The 19,006-nt window shown below is 46.9% G+C and overlaps 1 protein-coding gene across 4 annotated transcripts; it reads left to right on the forward strand.

The window, feature by feature from the left end:
- Positions 1–12,229: 12,229 nt before the first annotated feature.
- LOC127292609 (proline-rich receptor-like protein kinase PERK4) lies at positions 12,230–14,758 on the forward strand. Of its 4 annotated transcripts, none has more exons than XM_051322053.2 (5): positions 12,230–12,873; positions 12,984–13,472; positions 13,591–13,677; positions 13,782–14,237; positions 14,319–14,758. In XM_051322053.2, the coding sequence occupies exons 1-5, from the start codon at positions 12,447–12,449 to the stop codon at positions 14,351–14,353; spliced, it is 1,494 nt and encodes a 497-aa protein (XP_051178013.1). In that variant the 5' UTR covers positions 12,230–12,446; the 3' UTR covers positions 14,354–14,758. The 4 variants fall into 4 exon arrangements, with proteins under 4 accessions (XP_051178013.1, XP_051178010.1, XP_051178011.1 ...); XM_051322052.2 differs by having other exon boundaries at positions 12,231–12,873; positions 13,777–14,237; XM_051322050.2 differs by having other exon boundaries at positions 13,777–14,758.
- Positions 14,759–19,006: the final 4,248 nt, after the last annotated feature.

The following is a 19,006-nucleotide window of genomic DNA, read 5'->3' on the forward strand; positions in this document are numbered from 1 at the left end:
ATTGTACATAGAGGATGACATGCGGGTCCCAATTAGCAGCAGCGGTATCACCGTTTGAGAGGCTGCACGGGATCGAAAGAAAAAGGCAAGTGACCAAATATCAGGAGCCAAAAATAATCCAAGAAAAGAAATTTTATTGTACGTAGAGGATGACATGCGGGTCCCATTTTGCAGCAGCGGTCTCAACGTTTCCAAGGCGGCACAGAACCAAAAGAAAAATGAAGTAGCCGTAAATCGGGGGTGAAAAAATCCAAGAAGAAAGATTTCAATTGGGCCGCATCCGGACATCTGGGCCTTCGAACTATCCTGCTTGGCCTTTTGACTCGTACAATTTCAGCCCACTCCAAAACAGGAAAGTTCCGAATTTTCTAAAAAAACAGGAAAGTCCTATGCTTCGCAAAGACAAAAAAACAAGGAGATTCAACATATAAATTTGTTTATGTAAAAATAAAGATTTAATTATCCGTTTGAAATAGCTCAGAGCGCAATACACTGTTTATTGTCTGCAAAATAATCAAGATATCATATGTTTCTTGTACGGGGAGGCTGACATCGGGGACCCATGAGCCAACAGCGTCGTCAACGTTTTAAAGGTGGCAGGGGATGGAAAGAAAAAATAAACCATAAATCTGTTGGTAAAAAATCCAAGAAAAGAAACATTTTCGTTCTGAGAGGATGACATGCGGGACCCATGAGGCAAGAAAGCATCCTCAGCGTTTATTGTTCATAGAGGTTGACATGTGGGACCCGTGAGCCAGCGTCCTCAACGTTTTAAAGGCTGCACGTGATCGAAAGAAAAAATAAGCCAAAAATCGTTTGGTCAACAAAATCCAAGAAAATAAACATTTACCGTTCTGAGAGGATGACATGCGGGACCCATGAGGCAGCAGCATCCTCAACGATTCCAAGGCGGCAGGGGAAATATCCAGAAATTAATTAGGGGTTCAAAATAAATCCATCAAAGGAAACTTTTATTGTTCATAGAGGATGACATGTGGGACCGACCTGCCAACAGCGTCCTCATCGTTTCAGAGGGGGCAGGAGATCAAAAGAAAAAGGCAAATAGCCAGAAATTAGGGGTAAAAAATAACTCCAAGAAAGGAAACTTTTATTGTTCGTAGAGGATGACATGCGGGACCCATGAGCCAGCAGCTTACTCAACGTTTCAAAGGCGGCATGAGATCGAAAGAAAAAGGCAAGTGAAAAAATTTACCGAGCCAAAGTTAATCCAAGAAAAGAAACATTTTTGGTCGGATATGTTGGCAAGCGGGTCCCATTTAGCAGCAGCGGTCTCAACGTTTCAAATGCGGCTTGAGATCAAAAGAAAAAGAAAGTTGATTGTACATAGAGGATGACATGCGGGTCCCATGAGTCAGCAGCTTACCCAACGTTTCCAAGGCGGCAGGGGATCAAAAGAAAAAGGAAATAGCCAAAAATCAGAGGGTGAAAAAAAATAAAGAAAATAAACTTTTATAGCACATAGAGGATGACATGTGGGTTCCGTGAGCCAGCAGGTTCCTCAACGTTTCAAACGTGGCATGAGATCGAAAGAAAAAGGCAAGTGACCAAATATGAGGAGCCAAAAATAATTCAAGAAAAGAAAGTTTTATAGTACATAGAGGATGACATGCGGGTCCCATTTAGCGAAGCGGTATCACCGTTTGAGAGGCGGCAGGGTTCAAAAGAAAAAGAAATTGCCAAAAATCAGAGGGTGAAAAAACCAAGAAAATTAACTTTTATAGTACATAGAGGATGACATGCGGGTCCCATGAGCTGCGGGTTCCTCAACGTTTCAAACGTGGCATGAGATCGAAAGAAAAAGGCAAGTGCCCAAATATGAGGTGCCAAAAAAACTCCAAGAAAAGAAAGTTGATTGCTCATAGAGGATGACATGCGGGTGCCATTTTGCTGCAGCGGTGTCACTGTTTGAGAGGCGGCAGTGGATCGAAAGAAAAAGGCAAGTGACCAAATATCAGGAGCCAAAAATAATTCAAGAAAAGAAAGTTTTATAGTCCATAGAGGATGACATGCGGGTCCCATTTAGCAGCAGCGGTATCACCGTTTGAGAGGTGGCAGGGGATCGAAAGAAAAAGGCAAGTGACCAAATATGAGGTGCCAAAAAAATCCAAGAAAAGAAAGTTTTATAGTACATAGAGGATGACATGTGGGTCCCATTTAGCAGCAGCGGTATCACCGTTTGAGAGGCGGCAGGGGATCGAAAGAAAAAGGCAAGTGACCAAATATGAGGTTCCAAAAAAATCCAAGAAAAGAAAGTTTTATAGTACATAGAGGATGACATGCGGGTCCCATTTAGCAGCAGCGGTATCACCGTTTGAGAGGCGGCAGGGGATCGAAAAAAAAGGCAAGTGACCAAATATGAGGTGCCAAAAAAAACTCCAAGAAAAGAAAGTTGATTGCACATAGAGGATGACATGCGGGTCCCATTTAGCAGCAGTGGTCTCAACGTTTCCAAGGCGGCAAGGGATCAAAAGAAAAAGGAAGTAGCCGAGAAATCGGGGGTCAAAAAAATCCAAGAATAGAAAGAATTTTGGTTCATAGAGGATGACATGCGGGACCCATGATCCTGCATCGTAAACGGCTCGATCGGAGAACGTTGAACGAGATGGCGCGATCGAGAAAAAAAACAATGCCAGAGAGGCTGCCATCTGGGCCCTACATCCCTCGGCGGTGCGGATTTGCGTTGACTCGGCCGGCGAACCCGAGATTTCGAGATGCACCACGTCCCGGGCCACCATACGCGACGTTTTGGCCGCTTTCGTCGGGCTAGGTGGCCTCAAAAACGAGAAAAAAAAAGTTTTGACATGCACCACGGAGGGACCCAAAATTGTCGGCCATGGTACACCAGCAACCACGGCGCGACTTCAACTTCGTCGGCCATGGCAACTTTTCTTGTAGTGGTGGGAATAATCCCAACCGTGCACGAGGCAAACTCTAACTAACCGACACGTATCCTACTATGTTACAGATACACGGGCTAACTAGCCCAAACTTTGCATATAAAGGCTGATTCACGTATTTCTTCCATGTATATTCTTCAAGTCCATCTTGATCGCGGCCCACCTCTGACTCGGTCAAATTCTGGTGATAACACATGCCCCCCTGGTTTTGGAATTGATAATTCCAAAATCACTCTGCTTTTTCTTCGTCGGGTCATGTCGTGGCAGAGGAGAACCGTCGCAGTAACCTTCATCATGATGCCTTGTCTTCTCAACTTCTCTGCAAAACTTGATAGATTAATCATCACTTCCTCGGAAACTGCAATGGCATTAAATCTCCACTAGGCTCCTCCTTATTTAACTGTGCCGATTGATTAGCCCCCTTCATCCCCTTCCTCTGTTCTAGCTATCGGCACCGAAAAAACCCTCTTTCCCTCTAGCAATGTCTTCCTCTTCCTCCGTCTCCTCCGGCCTCTCCCTCCAGTCTTCCTCCTCGAGCGAGCCGGAGTGGAACTTCGACCATGTGCCAGACGGTCCACCCGAGGCATTCGTCGGGTCAGATGGCGACCTGCCTCTGACCGATGGGGAAGACGACCTCAAGTTCCTCATCGAAGGGGAGCTGATAAGCGAAAGCGAAGACGACCTCCACCCCTGGGTGAAACCCACCTCCTCCGACGGGAAGGAGGAAGAAGAAGAAGTAGAGGAAGAAGAGGAAAAGGAGGAGGATGATTCCTCCTCCCCCGCTAAGCATCCGCCGGCAAAGCGATTCCGCGCTTGGGCAGACAGCGAGGACGATGATGATGACGAGAAGGAAGAGGAGGAGGATGAGTCCTCCTCCTCCGTCGGATATCCACCGACAAAGCGCTTCCGCTCTTGGGCGGACAGCGAGGATGATGATGATGACGAGGAAGAAGAAGCTCCGGCTGAAGGCTGGAGCAGCAGCGACGAGGAACTTCCTGGGAGCAGCGCCGACAGCAGCGACAACGGCGACAATGAGGACAACGACGACTAGTAGAGTAGGACTAGTAGTAGCAGTGCACTAGGCACCAGATCCCCCTTTTGAGAGCCATCGGCTCTTTCCTGTAAAGCCGCTCCTTTGAATTAATAAGAACTGTTCTTCCAATTTGTTTTTTAATTAATCCAATTTCAAGCCTTTCGCTCGCCACCAAGACCGATAGCAACGTATCGGATTTTTTCTTTAGACGCCCATGAAGCCAGATCCAGATATCGATTAGACCGTCAGTCAAGCACTTCTCAAATTCGAACTGTGATTTGATACCTGACCATAATATTTCGCAATCCTATAGCCGATGACTGTTCATCGGCTATTTTGAGAATCCAGTCTCCTTCCTTTTCTTGCAGCAACAGGACGGTCCAAACCCTGTAAAAGACGACGGCTTCCCTTTCCGGCTCCTCTCCGTAGCTTTAACAGTCTTCTTCTGCAACAGCTCACCGCTTTTGGAGAAGGTCATGATGCAGGGTTAGCCGATGCAACTCCAATTGGCTCCCAAAAATAAAGCATATACCGAGTTAGTTGCCCCCCCGAGCCTTAATCAAGGCGAGAATATCGGCGAGGATGCACAGATCAAACAAAAAGGCTTTGACCTCAGGTAATCTGGTAATCTGAGACAGCCACCATGAAGAGTCAGCCAAACTTGCCCCCATTGATCAGTTTTCTTCCACTGAACGCCGATGTTGTAGATGACACCATAACAGCTTAATAAGAAAGAGGCTGCCTTGCATGTCAAATTGATGTTACCGCTGAACTGGCGCGAAGGGTTGTCGGCTCATTGCAGCCGAGGCTGCTCTCATTGTACATTCCCTTCAAGGAAACAGAAGCTCTTGAAGCCGAACTGAAAACCATCTTGGCGAAAATCTGAGCCCTGAGCACATAGCCGGTAGGTCTTGTGTAATTGTACTAGAGTCGATGACTGTGCATCGGCTGTATATCGTGAAGTTTTTTTTTTACTGGCCGATTTTTTCTATCGGCCCCCAACATTTCGCTGCACACATGTCCATCTGCACACATATTCATCTGCACATGCTCCTCTGACTAGATGCCCCCCGAGCCGAATACGTCGGGAGTAAGCTGGAATATCGGCTCTGTAGTTTAGCCACAGCATTGCATTTGCACGTCGGCTCCGGTAGGACCAATGTTGATTTTTCCTAACTCATCAGCTGACGTAAACCGCTGCTCAGTAGATCAATGTTGAACACAAGCAGAACATGTGGTGAGGATAATTTTGGCCGATTGCTGGAATAGGCCTCCATATTGATCGAAGCGCTCAATGAAGGTCTTGTAATGTTCCTTCATAGATCTTTGGGGCCGATCCCAAGGATCGGCGTCGCCACGTTTGCTCATTGGTCCGTTCTTGCTACGCGGTCAGGCCGGTGGATAGGACCAGCCTAACCCCATCCTTTGTCACGCCGATGCGCTCGCCGTCGTCCAAATTGAGTGCATCGTTTAATCCTGGAGCACTAAACTCCGTTGGAAGGATGAGCACCATGTTTGTGCCAGCCGATGTTTCATCATCGGCTTTCCTTTGCTTGGGGCGCCACTCCATTTTCTGTGGTCGACCCTCTTCATCCAGGGTTCGCTGAATTTTCGCGGCCAGATCAGGCCGCGCCTTCCTTAGCGTGTGCAGGTATAACCTTTCGGCTTCCTCCAAGCCGCGCAGTCGCTGAACCCTACGTTTTTGGGAACGGCTGAGTCCATCAGGGCACCACCTTGGCCGGTGGTACCTGTCTTCTTCTTCTTCATTGTCTTTCAAATCCTCGAGATCTTCCACCCGAGGGGACTCAGCGTGCTTGCTTCGAGGCGGGAGAGGACCTAAGCGTTGGAACACGGACACGTTAGCTGCCTCCTTCTTCTTCTGGTTACATTCTGGGCAATTACCGATTGTAGGTAATCGGCTCATTCCTGAGTCCCAGCAGTGTCTAAAGAAGGGGCAGTCCGAGTGCCTATCTTCGTCGTCTTGCTCCCTTGCCTTTTCCTTGGCACGGCGCTCGTACTCCTCCTCATCGCGATCATGCCGACGATATTTTCTGGCTTCTCTAGCCAGACGATCTCTTTCATCATCATCGCTGGATCGTCGACATTGGTCATACTGACTCACATACTTGTTGAGGAGGTGATCAGAGAGAGGTCGCTGATATCTTACATTCCTCACTTCTCCCTCTGTGATGTAGCGCTTGCCGTCGTGCCGGAGCCGATCGCGTGGAGCGGCCTCCTCTGTGTCCTTGCTACGAGAGCAGCTGCCCTCGTCTCCGTCCTTGCCAGCGTGGTGTCCAGGTCCTACCATGTTGATGCTGAACGAGGATCCTGGCTGGCAACCTTCAGGGTAAGTGCACTCCACCATGTTAACGGCGGGGAAGGGGTGGGTGTCGACCTTCATGGCGTACTGGTTGAAAATCAGACGTCCTTGTTCTATCGCCATTTGGATCTGCTGACGCCACACCCTGCAGTCGTTGGTGGCATGGGAGACCGAGTTATGCCATTTGCAGTATGGCTTTCCGTTCAGCTCCTGTACCGTGGGGATTTTGAGGCCTTCGGGTATCTTCAACTGCTTCTCCTTGAGTAAGAGGTCGAAGATTTGCTCAGTTTTAGTCACGTCGAAATCAAACCCTCTGGGCGGACCTGGTGGCTTAACCCATTTGCAGGACACGGGGGTTGCCCCCCGAGTCCATTCAGCCACTGCTACTTCTTGATCTCCCGCAGAGCCTTCATCTTCGTCTGCCTCAACCAGGACTACCGCACGCTTGAATTTATCCTGGTACAAGTCCGGATGGCGCTGTTCATATCTCGACGATTTACGAACCATGTGCGCCGGTGAAGGGTAGTACGCTTGGGAGGCCATATCCTTGATTTGTGATGCAAGGCCCACCACCGCCAACTCGATTGCTTCCTTTTCGGTTACACGAGCCGAATAACATCGGTTCCTTAGATTTACGAAGCTGTGGATGTATTACGCACGCTTTCTCCACGCTTCGACGTATCTGTGCTAGATCGGCAAGGCGGACTCGGAAGCCTCTGAGTGATACTGCATGTGGAATTGTTCTTCCAACTGCTTCCAAGTCCGGATCGAGTCCGGTGGCAACGAAGTGTACCACCCGAAAGCCGATCCCGTGAGGGACTGTGCGAAGAACCTCACGCATAGTGGATCCGACGCTGAGGCTGTTCCTAGCTGTGCCAAATATCGGCTCACATGCTCGATGGAGCTGGAACCCTCTGATCCACTGAATTTGGAGAAATCAGGGAGCCGATATTTGGGTGGTAGCGGGACCAATTCGTATTCGTCGGGGTACGGCTTGGAATAGCCGATTGTCCTCCTTTTCGGCACCATGCCAAACTGGTCTCTCAGGATCGTACTGATTTGATCCGTGGTGCTGGCTGCAGGAGTCGAACTCTGAAGATTCGCCGGGGTGGCGTACTTAGCCAGCCAAGCTTGCTTTTCCAGCTCTGAGCCAACTGCAGGAGCTGAGCTCTGGAGGTTTGTCGGAGTGGCATATTTAGCTAGCCACGTCTGCTTCTCAAGATGCATCGCCGACGTTCCTCCTGCTTTTCCGAAGTCCCCGCCGTTGCGGCCTGGTTTGTGAGCGCCCGATTACCGCGATGCCCGGGCACGTATGTGCACATGTATCCGTGAGGGATCTCCTTAGGCGCCTCATGCAAGAACTGACAGTCACTAGGGTCACCACCGATCTTGTAGACGACGAATGCCGGTGAATTCGGCACCTCTGGTGCTGCCAACGCGAATGGCAGCGGTGGACGGGACTGGAGTGGCATCTCTCCCTGGTATGTCCCGAGAGCTGGTCCTGACGGAGAGTATTGACGACTCATGATTTCCTGGATCACTCGAAGAGCAACACGCTCCAAAGTGTTCACCAGGTTCTCAGAGTGGCGGTGTAGCGAGTGAGCCACCATGTAGTTAATCTCCTGACGAAGGGACCTGGTGCGTTCTTCTGATGGGGCGGACAGGTCTATTCCATCGAGCGCACCTTGAGGCGAGAACCCTTTCCACCTATGTGAACGGGTTCTGTGAAACGAGCCGATGAGGTCGGCCTCGAGGATCGTTTTGACCTCGTCATACTTCTTCTTGAGCTCCTCGGTCAGATCCTCGTACGTGACTGGGGTGCCGTCCGCCATCTCGGATGTAGATGGCGATGTGGTTGATGTAGAAGATTCGTCCCACCGGGCGTGCCAGAATGTGTTGCGGTCAGAAACCCACCGGCGAGCAACGACGGGCAACACAGTAGAGCCGGGAACAACTTAGGGCTGCGGCTGGCCCTGGTCCCTCCGAGCGACGGCCCGCAAAGAACTCCGGCACGCACGTCCGATGCTTTGGTGCAGGCGTGCCACCTGACCTATACCTGGTCAGGAAGGTGATGGAGATGCCTTGCTTAGTTTCCTGCATGGCATACACGTAAACATTAAATACGAGCCTCGATCGGCTCTCAGGTTGTCCTGTGAATCGGCTCAAGGAGCCGATCCACCCATGATTCGTACGAGGTGCACGAATATATGGTGGTCCTGCTTGATCAAGATAAAGCTAAAACGATCTACGACGATTTAGGGTTTTCACCGCATAATCGGATCATCCTACTCACGATTGGGCCTCGCGGCCACGCACGGTGATCGTAAGCCGATCCTAGATAGGGCCTAAAAACCAACACGAGGTTGATCCTCGGAACATCCTGTCTAGGACTAGCAAACGACACCCTACGCGCCGCTGGATCCTCCAACCCTTTGTAAGGCCTAACTATTGCAGATATTAAACTAATCCTTGAAGAACAAGGAGCAACCGTAACGGATCGGATCTACTAAATAATGATCAAGCGGGGTGCCGCCCCTACACCTAAGATAGGTGTAAGGGCGGCTAGATGTATAAGGGTTGCACGGCGATAGCATATGATACGAAGAACAATGCTAACCCTAACACATCTAAGATAACTACGTTGCTCGCCATCAAAAAGGCTTCAGTACGAGCAACGCATGAACAACAAATAAGCTTGTGCTGCCTAGATCGCAAGATGCGATCTAGGCAGCATGATGCTTACCGGAAGAAACCCTCGAGACGAAGGAGTTGGCGATGCGCCAAGATTGATTTGTGGTGAACGTTGGTTGTTGTTTATTTCATAAACCCTAGATACATATTTATAGTCCGTAGACTTTCTAACGTGGGAATAATCTCAACCGTGCACGAGGCAAACTCTAACTAACCGACACGTATCCTACTATGTTACAGATACACGGGCTAACTAGCCCAAACTTTGCATATAAAGGCCGATTCACGTATTTCTTCCATGTATATTCTTCAAGTCCATCTTGATCGCGGCCCACCTCTGACTCGGTCAAATTCTGGTGATAACACTTACACAGAAAGTTTTAGGCTCATCTTAGCCATATGTGCCCTTGCAAGAAATGAAGAGGCCGCACTTTCAAATTCTCACCAACCTAGTTTGGTTTCATTTCTCCAAACCATGGGCTGCAAATGCATGGTCTTAAATATGATGTAAGTTGAAACCATCTTCCTAATGCCTCGCATACCATATACCTTGGAAAAAACACTTAGCAAGCTAAATTTCTAAAACCCTATAGTTGTCTCAAAATCCTCTTGCGCATTGTCCGGCAACAAGTTAAGGATCACTAGTAATATAGATATTCAACCAAGAAGGTCATTGTATGAGTTAGTTATAGCTGCATGTGACTTATATTGTTCCACATTGATGCACATAAATAAGGAAGATATTCCGTTGGTAGACTCATATTTTTTTGTGTGGAGATGTTTGTACTACATGGTTCTTACATGGTCTTTTCGAACAAGGTTGTGAACTTCACTTTTTTTACAACTCGCTTCTACAAAAATATCTAGGACTATTCATTTATAGGTGTACAAATTTAGCTCTAGAAGCAATTAATTTAAAGATATACTGCTAAAACAAATAAGTTAAAGATGCCACAACATAACATGCAGGATATTGTAAGTTTATTAATAGTAAACTTTATTGTGCACTGAATGTTCTTTATTCGCAAGGCATAATAATGCCTTTTTTGAACCAATATTTCTACACATGATACTCAATTGCCACAAGTAATGGGAAAAACCAACTTTAAAGGTGAATAAACTCAAATATGTGTATATATAATTTTCCTAAGTGAGTGTGTACGCATTGTTAAAAGATGTATTGGCAAGTGGGGGCATGGATTTGTGGCTCTGACAAGGAGAATATGCTCCCGGGTGAACAGAAAATTCAAAATAACTGTTAAAAATAGAAAATCCTCAAATATTGTGTACTTGCTTTTATTGGTAAGGTTTTTGTCTGCGCAAATTTGCATGCAAAAATCCACATGTATGTTTTTCCAATAAAAAAGATAGAGTTCATTGTTCTGAACAAGCTAAAAGTTTGGCACTCAATTTTTCTTGTTAGCATAAGTCATAATATTTAGGTTTTCTCCATCTTAATTTGGAGATAACCAAGGACACAAACTTGTACATGTCTAGTTTTTCTCATGTTTTTTAACATTCATAAAATTATTCGCATGCATGAGCATTTGCTTTTGGGAGTCGAGGTGTTGCTTGAGCCTTGTTGACAGAGTAATGAATTAGTCAATTTCTTGGATACCCAAGTATTTAGATTATGAACATGTCCGTCCCGAAATGACCTCGCCGGTGTCATTAAATATATTCCTCTACCAACACCATTTGTTTTTGTGAGTTCATTTCCACACGAGGAAACTGCACAACCCAGTAACCTTTTGAGAGAATATTGCACATACTAGTGAATGGGATTTAGTTTTGCATAAACCATTGACTCTATGGGTAATTTGTTAATAAACTGATTGCAATGTTTAGCAGCATTCGTGGCGCCATGGTGGCACTTGGGCCTATGCTCGCCACATGCCAAGCTATATCTTTGCTCCAGGTTGCCACATCCAATTGCAACAATGATCAGGAAAAAGGAAAAAAAAAGTGCATGCCTCTCATCAATTTCATCGAAATTACATATAGCAAGATATGATTGCAGTTACAAAGTTACGTGTCTCTTGGCACATACAAATAACATTCATATTGCAACCATCAAGTTATGTCTTCTTGGTGCATAGAAGTAAATACAAACTTTGTGTCTTTTCGCGCACACATCACATAAAGTGACTTCCCATGGTCATCGCACCTAGCATTACTCATGTCCTTCAAAAACGAGAGTGAAGTGAGTTAAGATACCCCTCCTCTTGGTTGTCCATGTGGAGGTTCATATGTTGGAGCGGCCCGTCTTGGTGGAATCCATGGTGTGTGGAGAGATTGGAGAATGGATTGGATGAGGGATTCATCATACATGTTTTTCTTCCCTTCTGGGAAGCTGATAATTAGGGATTTCTGAGAGTCAAGCGGTCAAGGTAGCAGCAATTTTTTCCTTGACAAGAGAGACTCTGCTTTGACTTGACTGTGGGATGGAGAAAGTCAAGAGCTGCTAGAGAACAATACTACGAACGAGCCTATATTTTGGACACGGATTTGCAGCGCTCCCGGGTTTAAAAAGGACCGAGAATAAGTATACATGATCCGTATATCCGTGTGAATATTTGGTAGAAAACTCATTTTGGCCTATAGAAAAAAAAGATTTCTAACATTATATAAGTGTAATATACTACTAACTCTGTCCATACAATGTATTTTTAAACGAAATTTCTGGCATGCCATCTAGATGTATGTGTCTAGCTATATAATTTTTGGCAGATTTTTTGGAGAACCAAAAGTGTGATTTAAAAAAAAGGCTTAGTGGTGCTCAAGAACACCTATGAGATTTGGCTATATTTTCGAAAAGTGTCTTTGGCTCTTGGGCACCAATAAAATTCGAAAATCATACATATTTGTTTCAAAAAAATCTGAAAATAAATCTAGACATAATAAATGACGTAACCTACAAGTGTGTAAAATTTTAATATAAAACTCTTCATATTGTAGACTACATAAAAAGACAAAATATGTTAAAATTTGGAGATTTGAAATATGCATACCCAGATCCACACATTTGTTATTTTTGTGTAGCCCAGAATTTTTTGTATTTGAAATTGAAATTTTGCACGTTTATGGGAGAATTCATTGTCTACACCATGATTTTTTTCTAATGTTTTTAAAACACATAAATGCAATTTTTATTTTTTCCAAAATAACAGGAGCAGTGGCGCCAAGGAGCACCAAATCTCTGTCACGGTGGTCTGGCGAGTGGTCCACGGTGGCAGAAACCCAGAGCGCAGCCCCCGCACCTCACGACGTTGCTGCAGATGAGGCAAACACCAACCACCCGCCAAGATCGGGCGCCGACGGCAGAGACGCTGCCGCACGCAGCAACGAACGACCACCGGAAACGCCGCGCGCCGCAACAGAAAACACAGGGGGTCTGGGGAGAGAGAAACACACGCGCCAACTGAAGCAGAGGAGATTGCGCCTCATCGATCGGGCTGAATTGAATCCTTCCTGTCTCGCCGGCATGTCCTCTAATTCCTCGTCACCACCGTCGCCGCCATCGAACAACACCTCTCCTCCTTCAGCCGCCCCGCCGCCGTCACCGGACTCGTCCTCTCCACCAACGGCAAACTCATCTTCTCCGGCGCCATCCAGCTCCTCGCCTCCGCCGGCGCCGTCCAAGTCCCATGGCGCTCCGGCGTCACCGGCCGGGATCCACACTCCATCTGCCCAATCCTCTAGAGGCACGGGTGACTCGAGCAGGTCGGAGCAGGCTTACGTGCGCCGCGTCAGCCCGGCTGAGATCGTTTTCGCTGCCGCCGGGGCGGCTGCCCTTCTTGCGCTCCTCGTTGCCGCCTGCGTGTGCTGCTCGAGGAGGACGGCGCCGAGGAGGCGCCGGAAGCCTCGCAACCCGATGCATTTCTACGCGGACACTGCCTCCGGACACCAAGGTAAACGCAATGATCATAACGTCGCCATTGTCTCGTCGTCGCTATTGCTCTGAATGTGCGTGTGACCGTGTGTTAACCACCAATACCATGGCATGGCATGGGCACCACAGGCAACAGCACGAGCTACACAAGCGGACCGCAGCCGCAATGGCAGAGCGACACGGGCGCGGGGCCCTCGACGAGCACGTCCGGCTCGCCGGGTGGCTCCTGGCACGTGCCGCCCGACACGAACTCCGGCCCGCGCGGCCAGCCGCTGCATACGCCGGTACCGCAAGAGCCGCTGGGGTTAGGCAAGGGAACGTTCACCTACGAGGAGCTCGCGGCGGCAACGGGCGACTTCTCGCAGACGAACCTGCTCGGGCAGGGCGGGTTCGGGTACGTGCACAAGGGGGTGCTCCCCAGCGGCAAGGCGGTGGCCGTGAAGCAGCTCAAGTCCGGGAGCGGCCAGGGGGAGCGCGAGTTCCAGGCCGAGGTGGACATCATCAGCCGGGTGCACCACCGCCACCTCGTGTCCCTCGTCGGCTACTGCATCGCCGGCACCAGCCGCATGCTCGTCTACGAGTTCGTCCCCAACAAGACGCTCGAGTTCCACCTCCATGGTCAGCCTCCTCTACGTGGCCGTGCACAGCTTAGTTAGTTTCAGAAGTTAACTGAAACGACATTGTTGTTACACTGCAAGAACCGATACTGACAGTTGGTTGACGTGCTGGGTTGCAGGGAAAGGGTTGCCGCCAATGGCATGGGCGACCAGGCTGCGCATCGCGCTCGGGTCGGCGAAGGGGCTCGCCTACCTGCACGAAGACTGTGAGCCTCAACATCTCCAATTCTCCATTGCTAACGGCAGGCAACTGTGTTTCTGAATTCTGATGCCTGAATTGTCATGTTCATGTGGCAACAATGAAGGCCAGCCTCGGATCATACACCGCGACATCAAATCCGCCAACATCCTCCTCGACAACAACTTCGAGGCCATGGTCGCGGACTTCGGCCTTGCCAAGCTGGCGTCCGACAACAACACGCACGTCTCGACCCGCGTCATGGGGACGTTCGGGTACCTGGCGCCGGAGTACGCGTCGAGCGGGAGGCTGACGGAGAAGTCGGACGTGTTCTCCTACGGCGTGGTGCTGCTGGAGCTCCTGACGGGGCGGCGGCCCATCGACGCCACCACGCAGCTGTTGCTCGAAGACGGCCTCGTCGACTGGGCGAGGCCGGCCCTGTCGCGCGCGCTGGCCGGCGGCGACTACGACGCCGTTGCGGACCCGAGGCTCCAGGGCAGCTACGACCCGGTGGAGATGGCGCGCGTGGCGGCCAGTGCCGCGGCCTGCGTCCGGCAGTCGGCCAAGAAGCGCCCCAGGATGAGCCAGGTACAATGTCGCTCGACGCATGCACTGTCTTCTGCAGATGTTCACGGGAAATGGCCATGGTGTTTTTTCTTGGTGGTGCAGATAGTGAGGGCGTTGGAGGGGGGCATGTCGCTTGAGGACCTGAACGAGGGGGTTCGGCCGGGGCAGAGTGTGCTGTTCGGCGAGGCGGGGTCGTCGGGGTGAAGGAAGGAGGCTTTGCTCGGGCCTTCCTTACACGTCCGACATGAACCGCATCAAGCAAGTGACCATCGCGAGCCCGGAGTATAACTGTGGGTTCGGCCGGCGGCCGGCCATCGTCGGTCGGCAACGAGGAACACTTCTCCGAAGAGATGAGTCCGATGGGGAGCGGGTCTAAAAAATGCTAGACTTTATGGACTGGCTTCTACGGAAATGGCCTACAGGATGACGTCATATTACTTAGGATATATACCAGGTTGACATGATGGTAAAAGATGTCTCAACTTTGTTTAAATTCAATTTTCAAATATATGGGAAACTCAAACTCTCTCGGTTCTGAAAAAGATATCTTAACTTTGTTTCTCGTAAAAAAATTACATCAAAAAGTGTCTCACCGCCCCCATTCCATTTCATTGAAAACGAAACGAAACATTGTCACAAGATTTAACCAGGCATCTGACAATTTGAGTGCTACTCGGTGTGAAGCCTCGTGTGTGTGCAGCCAGTTCATCCAGGTTCGAGTTCCAAGGGGACCGAATTAAGTAGGATGTTATCTAGCACGTATAAATCCACTGCCGGAGAGATTTCATCATCTATCCAACAACGTATAGCCAAGGGAGAGAATCTTTTTCCCGTTGGTCAACGTTTTTTAAGGCTTCTAAGCCACCGCGTGGAGCAAGTGACCATCGCCGGAGTATGAAAAAGAACACTTGACCATCACGGCAACGTGGAACACTTCTCCAAATATATGAGTCCCATGGGGAGCTAGTTGTCGCATCACCGTTGGGTATCTGAATCTCTCTACGACTCATGTTATTTGGTGGGAACTATACCAGGTTGAAAGGGTGGTAAAATTCCTTTGGTTCCATTCAATTTCCAAATATATGGAAAATTAATACTCCCTTGGTTCCGAAAAAGATGTCATAATTTTATTTAGAATATGTATGTATCTACCACAAAAATGCATCTTTTTTTGACCGGGTCTACGGCGGGCTTATGCGCCTGAACACATCTTATAATCATCCCCAAAGAGGGCATAGTTTATCCAATTACAAAAATGTTAGAGGGTTCAAAGGGAGACAGTGATCACAAGTGATCAAGGAGGATCAAATCTCGCATCTCGTGTCTCCCCGACAGTTACCTTGCTCCTTTATCTAGATCTTCTTTGTTGTCTCCTCGACAGGCACCTTGCTCCTTTATCTAGATCTTCTTTGTTATTTGTTCTATCTGATTTCCTTTATGTTTGTATCATCTAGATTCTTCTTGTTCACCTTTACCTTTTTTTCATAAAGTTTAAAACTTGAAAAAGCTTAACAATCTTCTAGCTCTTATCTACCCCCTCTAGTCGCAACTACATACCTTTCAGGTGGTAGCCCATTTGTGACTACTACTTATTCATTCCTACAAGACAACATGGATTGACGAAAGCAGGCTGTTTCCCACACTCTAACCAGCTTGAGGCTAGATGGCAATTATGACTCGGTAGAAACGGCATACTCCATTTTCCCTTCTTGCATTTTACATTCAACTAATAAGTGCCCCAGATGATACGGGTCCATGTACCACTCAGCAAAGCTGCACACTAGACGCATGCTTTAGCTCTTCCAATTCTTTCCAAATCTATACGGTGATTTTCCTCCTACATATCGGCATGACACTGCATGGTTCCATTCCACTTATTGAAGTCATAGACTGCACACCCATGGTCCTAACTTTAATGCAGGTTCAAACCTTATTCTCGGTGGCTATTACAACCATACCTTGAAGTCCTTGTCATACGAAAAAGCAACTTTTCCTAGTCAGCTAATTTTCACAATCCATCTATTCTCTCGAAATGAACTTAATGTATAGAAACACTCGACTGAGAAGGTAATGACAATATTTAATTCTAGCATGTGCCTTGTGGTGACCCAACATACCACTGCATGGTGTAGTATTCAAGTCGTTGACATAACACCAATGAAACACCATTTCACTAGTATTACATCCCTCAGAGTGGTACAACATAAACATTTGCGGGTCCAAGGCATGTCTATAGAATTACAACACCGACTCTGTACAGAAGATCAACGCAACCTCCTACTTTACAATGAGGTAAAACTGCAAATAAACTCCAGAAGAACAGCTCGTAGTCTAACCTATCACGAACTCTATCTATAGAGGATTTGACTAGCTATAGAGGCTATGATTGGATTCTAGCTAATTAGGAGCTAGGATTAGGGGGATAGTTCCCTTTTACTGCTAATCTAGGTTTCTCCATGGTAGGTGTGGTGTTTGACTTCTCTGGCAGGATTCTGTAACTTGAAGTACTCATTGACTCCTCCACCTTCGAGTTGCACTATAGATCCTCCTTCGATGCCTCCATATCTAAGCAGGGGATTCAAACAGGGATGAGTACGAGCGTACTCAACAAGTTCATTATACGAAAGAGGTGTTTAATGCACTAGCTACAGGCGCCATAGACCAGAAAGCCATAGGCAATGCATGTTTTTGTAAATATTTCTTCAAAAGGTTGCTTTTATTCCGAAGAACTATGTCCGTGAGCCTTCACCGGGTGTCTAGAACTTCATGGAGTTCCTTTCCGGTCGCGTTCGCATTTCCAAATCCTGAAATAGGGAGTGACAAGCCACAATTTGATATACTCTCCAGAGATGTGTTACTTTTCCCATAAGAGATCTTATCCTTGTTGCCAACCGAGTCGCGAGTCTCTTCCACACTTCCTTGGTGTGAGGCCCGGTATAAGGTCCTAGCCAATCATTGCATTTCTCCGCGACCACGCACACCCACCCTTTGTTGCAGTTCCGACCTTGGGTCCTCGTCGGTTAGTATATCCATTGGATATCATCCGACCTCGACTAATATCTCCACCGATCAGCATACCCCATTGTGTATCATCCGACCTCGACACCTTCGTCGGCCTTCTGAACCCCACATAGACCGCATTACCGTGGGGACTTGGGGGTTCCCCACCTGCTCCGGTTGTCCCTCGGGATACAACTGACTACGGTAAGCGCATCCATTGATGTACGAGAGGAAGAAATACAACTGACTACTCCGTCCCACCCCAGATCTTATGGTTAACACGGGTCTTACGGCACAAGAATCACTGGACGACATTTGTTGTTAATCCTAGATGGATATAAACCCATTGCAATGGAACCTCCACCATACTCATACCATGGTTCCATTGCCCACCACATAGTCATATTCATAGTTATGAAAATAGTATTTTTGCTTTTCATGCAAGAGTGATAAGTCTAGTACTTTGCAAGTAATTTGATAAAAATACTCAAAGTGACATGAGCAAGCGATGAACTTGCCTTTCTTGACTGCAAAATTATGCACGCAAGGTCTTCGATATGCAATAACTCCAAATTCTGAAATAGCATCATCGTCTGGTAAGGACAATGTTTAAAAGATTGGCAAGTATGCTATAATGCATAAGTATGAGATGCAATGACTCTAAGTGTAACCTAACCCCGATGATTTAGGATTAGTGAGTTGGAATGATTTCTTTAGGGTGTGTTTCACTTTTAGAGTGATTCCACAAACAAGGTTATTATTAGGGTTTGGTTATCTTAGTATCATAAACAAGTGGTATAATAAGGCATAGTAATCAATTTAGCACACAAGGAAAAGTAGTTGGCATAATGTTAACATGTAAAGAACAATTGTTGGTTTTTTGGTACTATAGGATATGGTTAATGATTACTTATCATATACTTCGAAAGAAAAACTTTTGAAGAACATGTTCCTTAATAAAGAACATGTATGATAATTAGGGTTGTGGACTTCTATGGTTTACTATGGTTTCCAAATTAGTTTCTAAAGTAAGTATTAGATGGATCACAACAAAGTTGGATTCATCAGCATCTAGAGCTTATATGGTTTTATTGAAGCATAAGCATCTTAAGCAATTAATTATACATGGTTGCTATCAAGGTTTGTATATCTCTTACTGGTGATAGCTGGCTACTGTCTATAGGTCCTATCAGGCAGGGTTGATGACTACTCTTATTTACTTCAAACGAATAACTTTTGAAGAACATAATTCTTAAGTAATAATAAGTATTTCAATTAAGGTTGAGGGTGTTTAGGGTTTGCTATTGGATCCACTAAGTAAGAAATAGTTAGTCCCTAAATATGATGGTTCATAACTCTTTAGTACTTGTAGGGTTTAGTGGAGTATGGGTATGTAATGCAAAGTATTGGACATAGTTGCTATTAGAGTTCATGACAATGGTGTGATGGTAAATAAGGATAATTAAGGATGATGGACTTGGTAATAGGATCTAGGGTTTATATTTAGGTGGTTCTACTAGATCATCTAGGTTTTATTAGTATGAATAGGTGAAATACCATCTCATTAGTAATAAGTCTTCTATTATTTTATGAGGAGATAGATATGTATTAATTTGCTAATTTTGGATCTATAAGTGAAAGGAAAGTATCATGGTCACATTTTATAACCACCTAGGGTTTAGGATATATTTTGTTTAACTGGAAGCACAATAGGGTTCACGTATAGGATTTAGGGTTTTAGGATTCTCACATGAAATGATAAGGTTATGGTTTCATTCAATATGGAATTA

This window comes from Lolium perenne, chromosome 4 (assembly GCF_019359855.2).
Source record: "Lolium perenne isolate Kyuss_39 chromosome 4, Kyuss_2.0, whole genome shotgun sequence".
Lineage (NCBI taxonomy): Eukaryota > Viridiplantae > Streptophyta > Magnoliopsida > Poales > Poaceae > Lolium > Lolium perenne.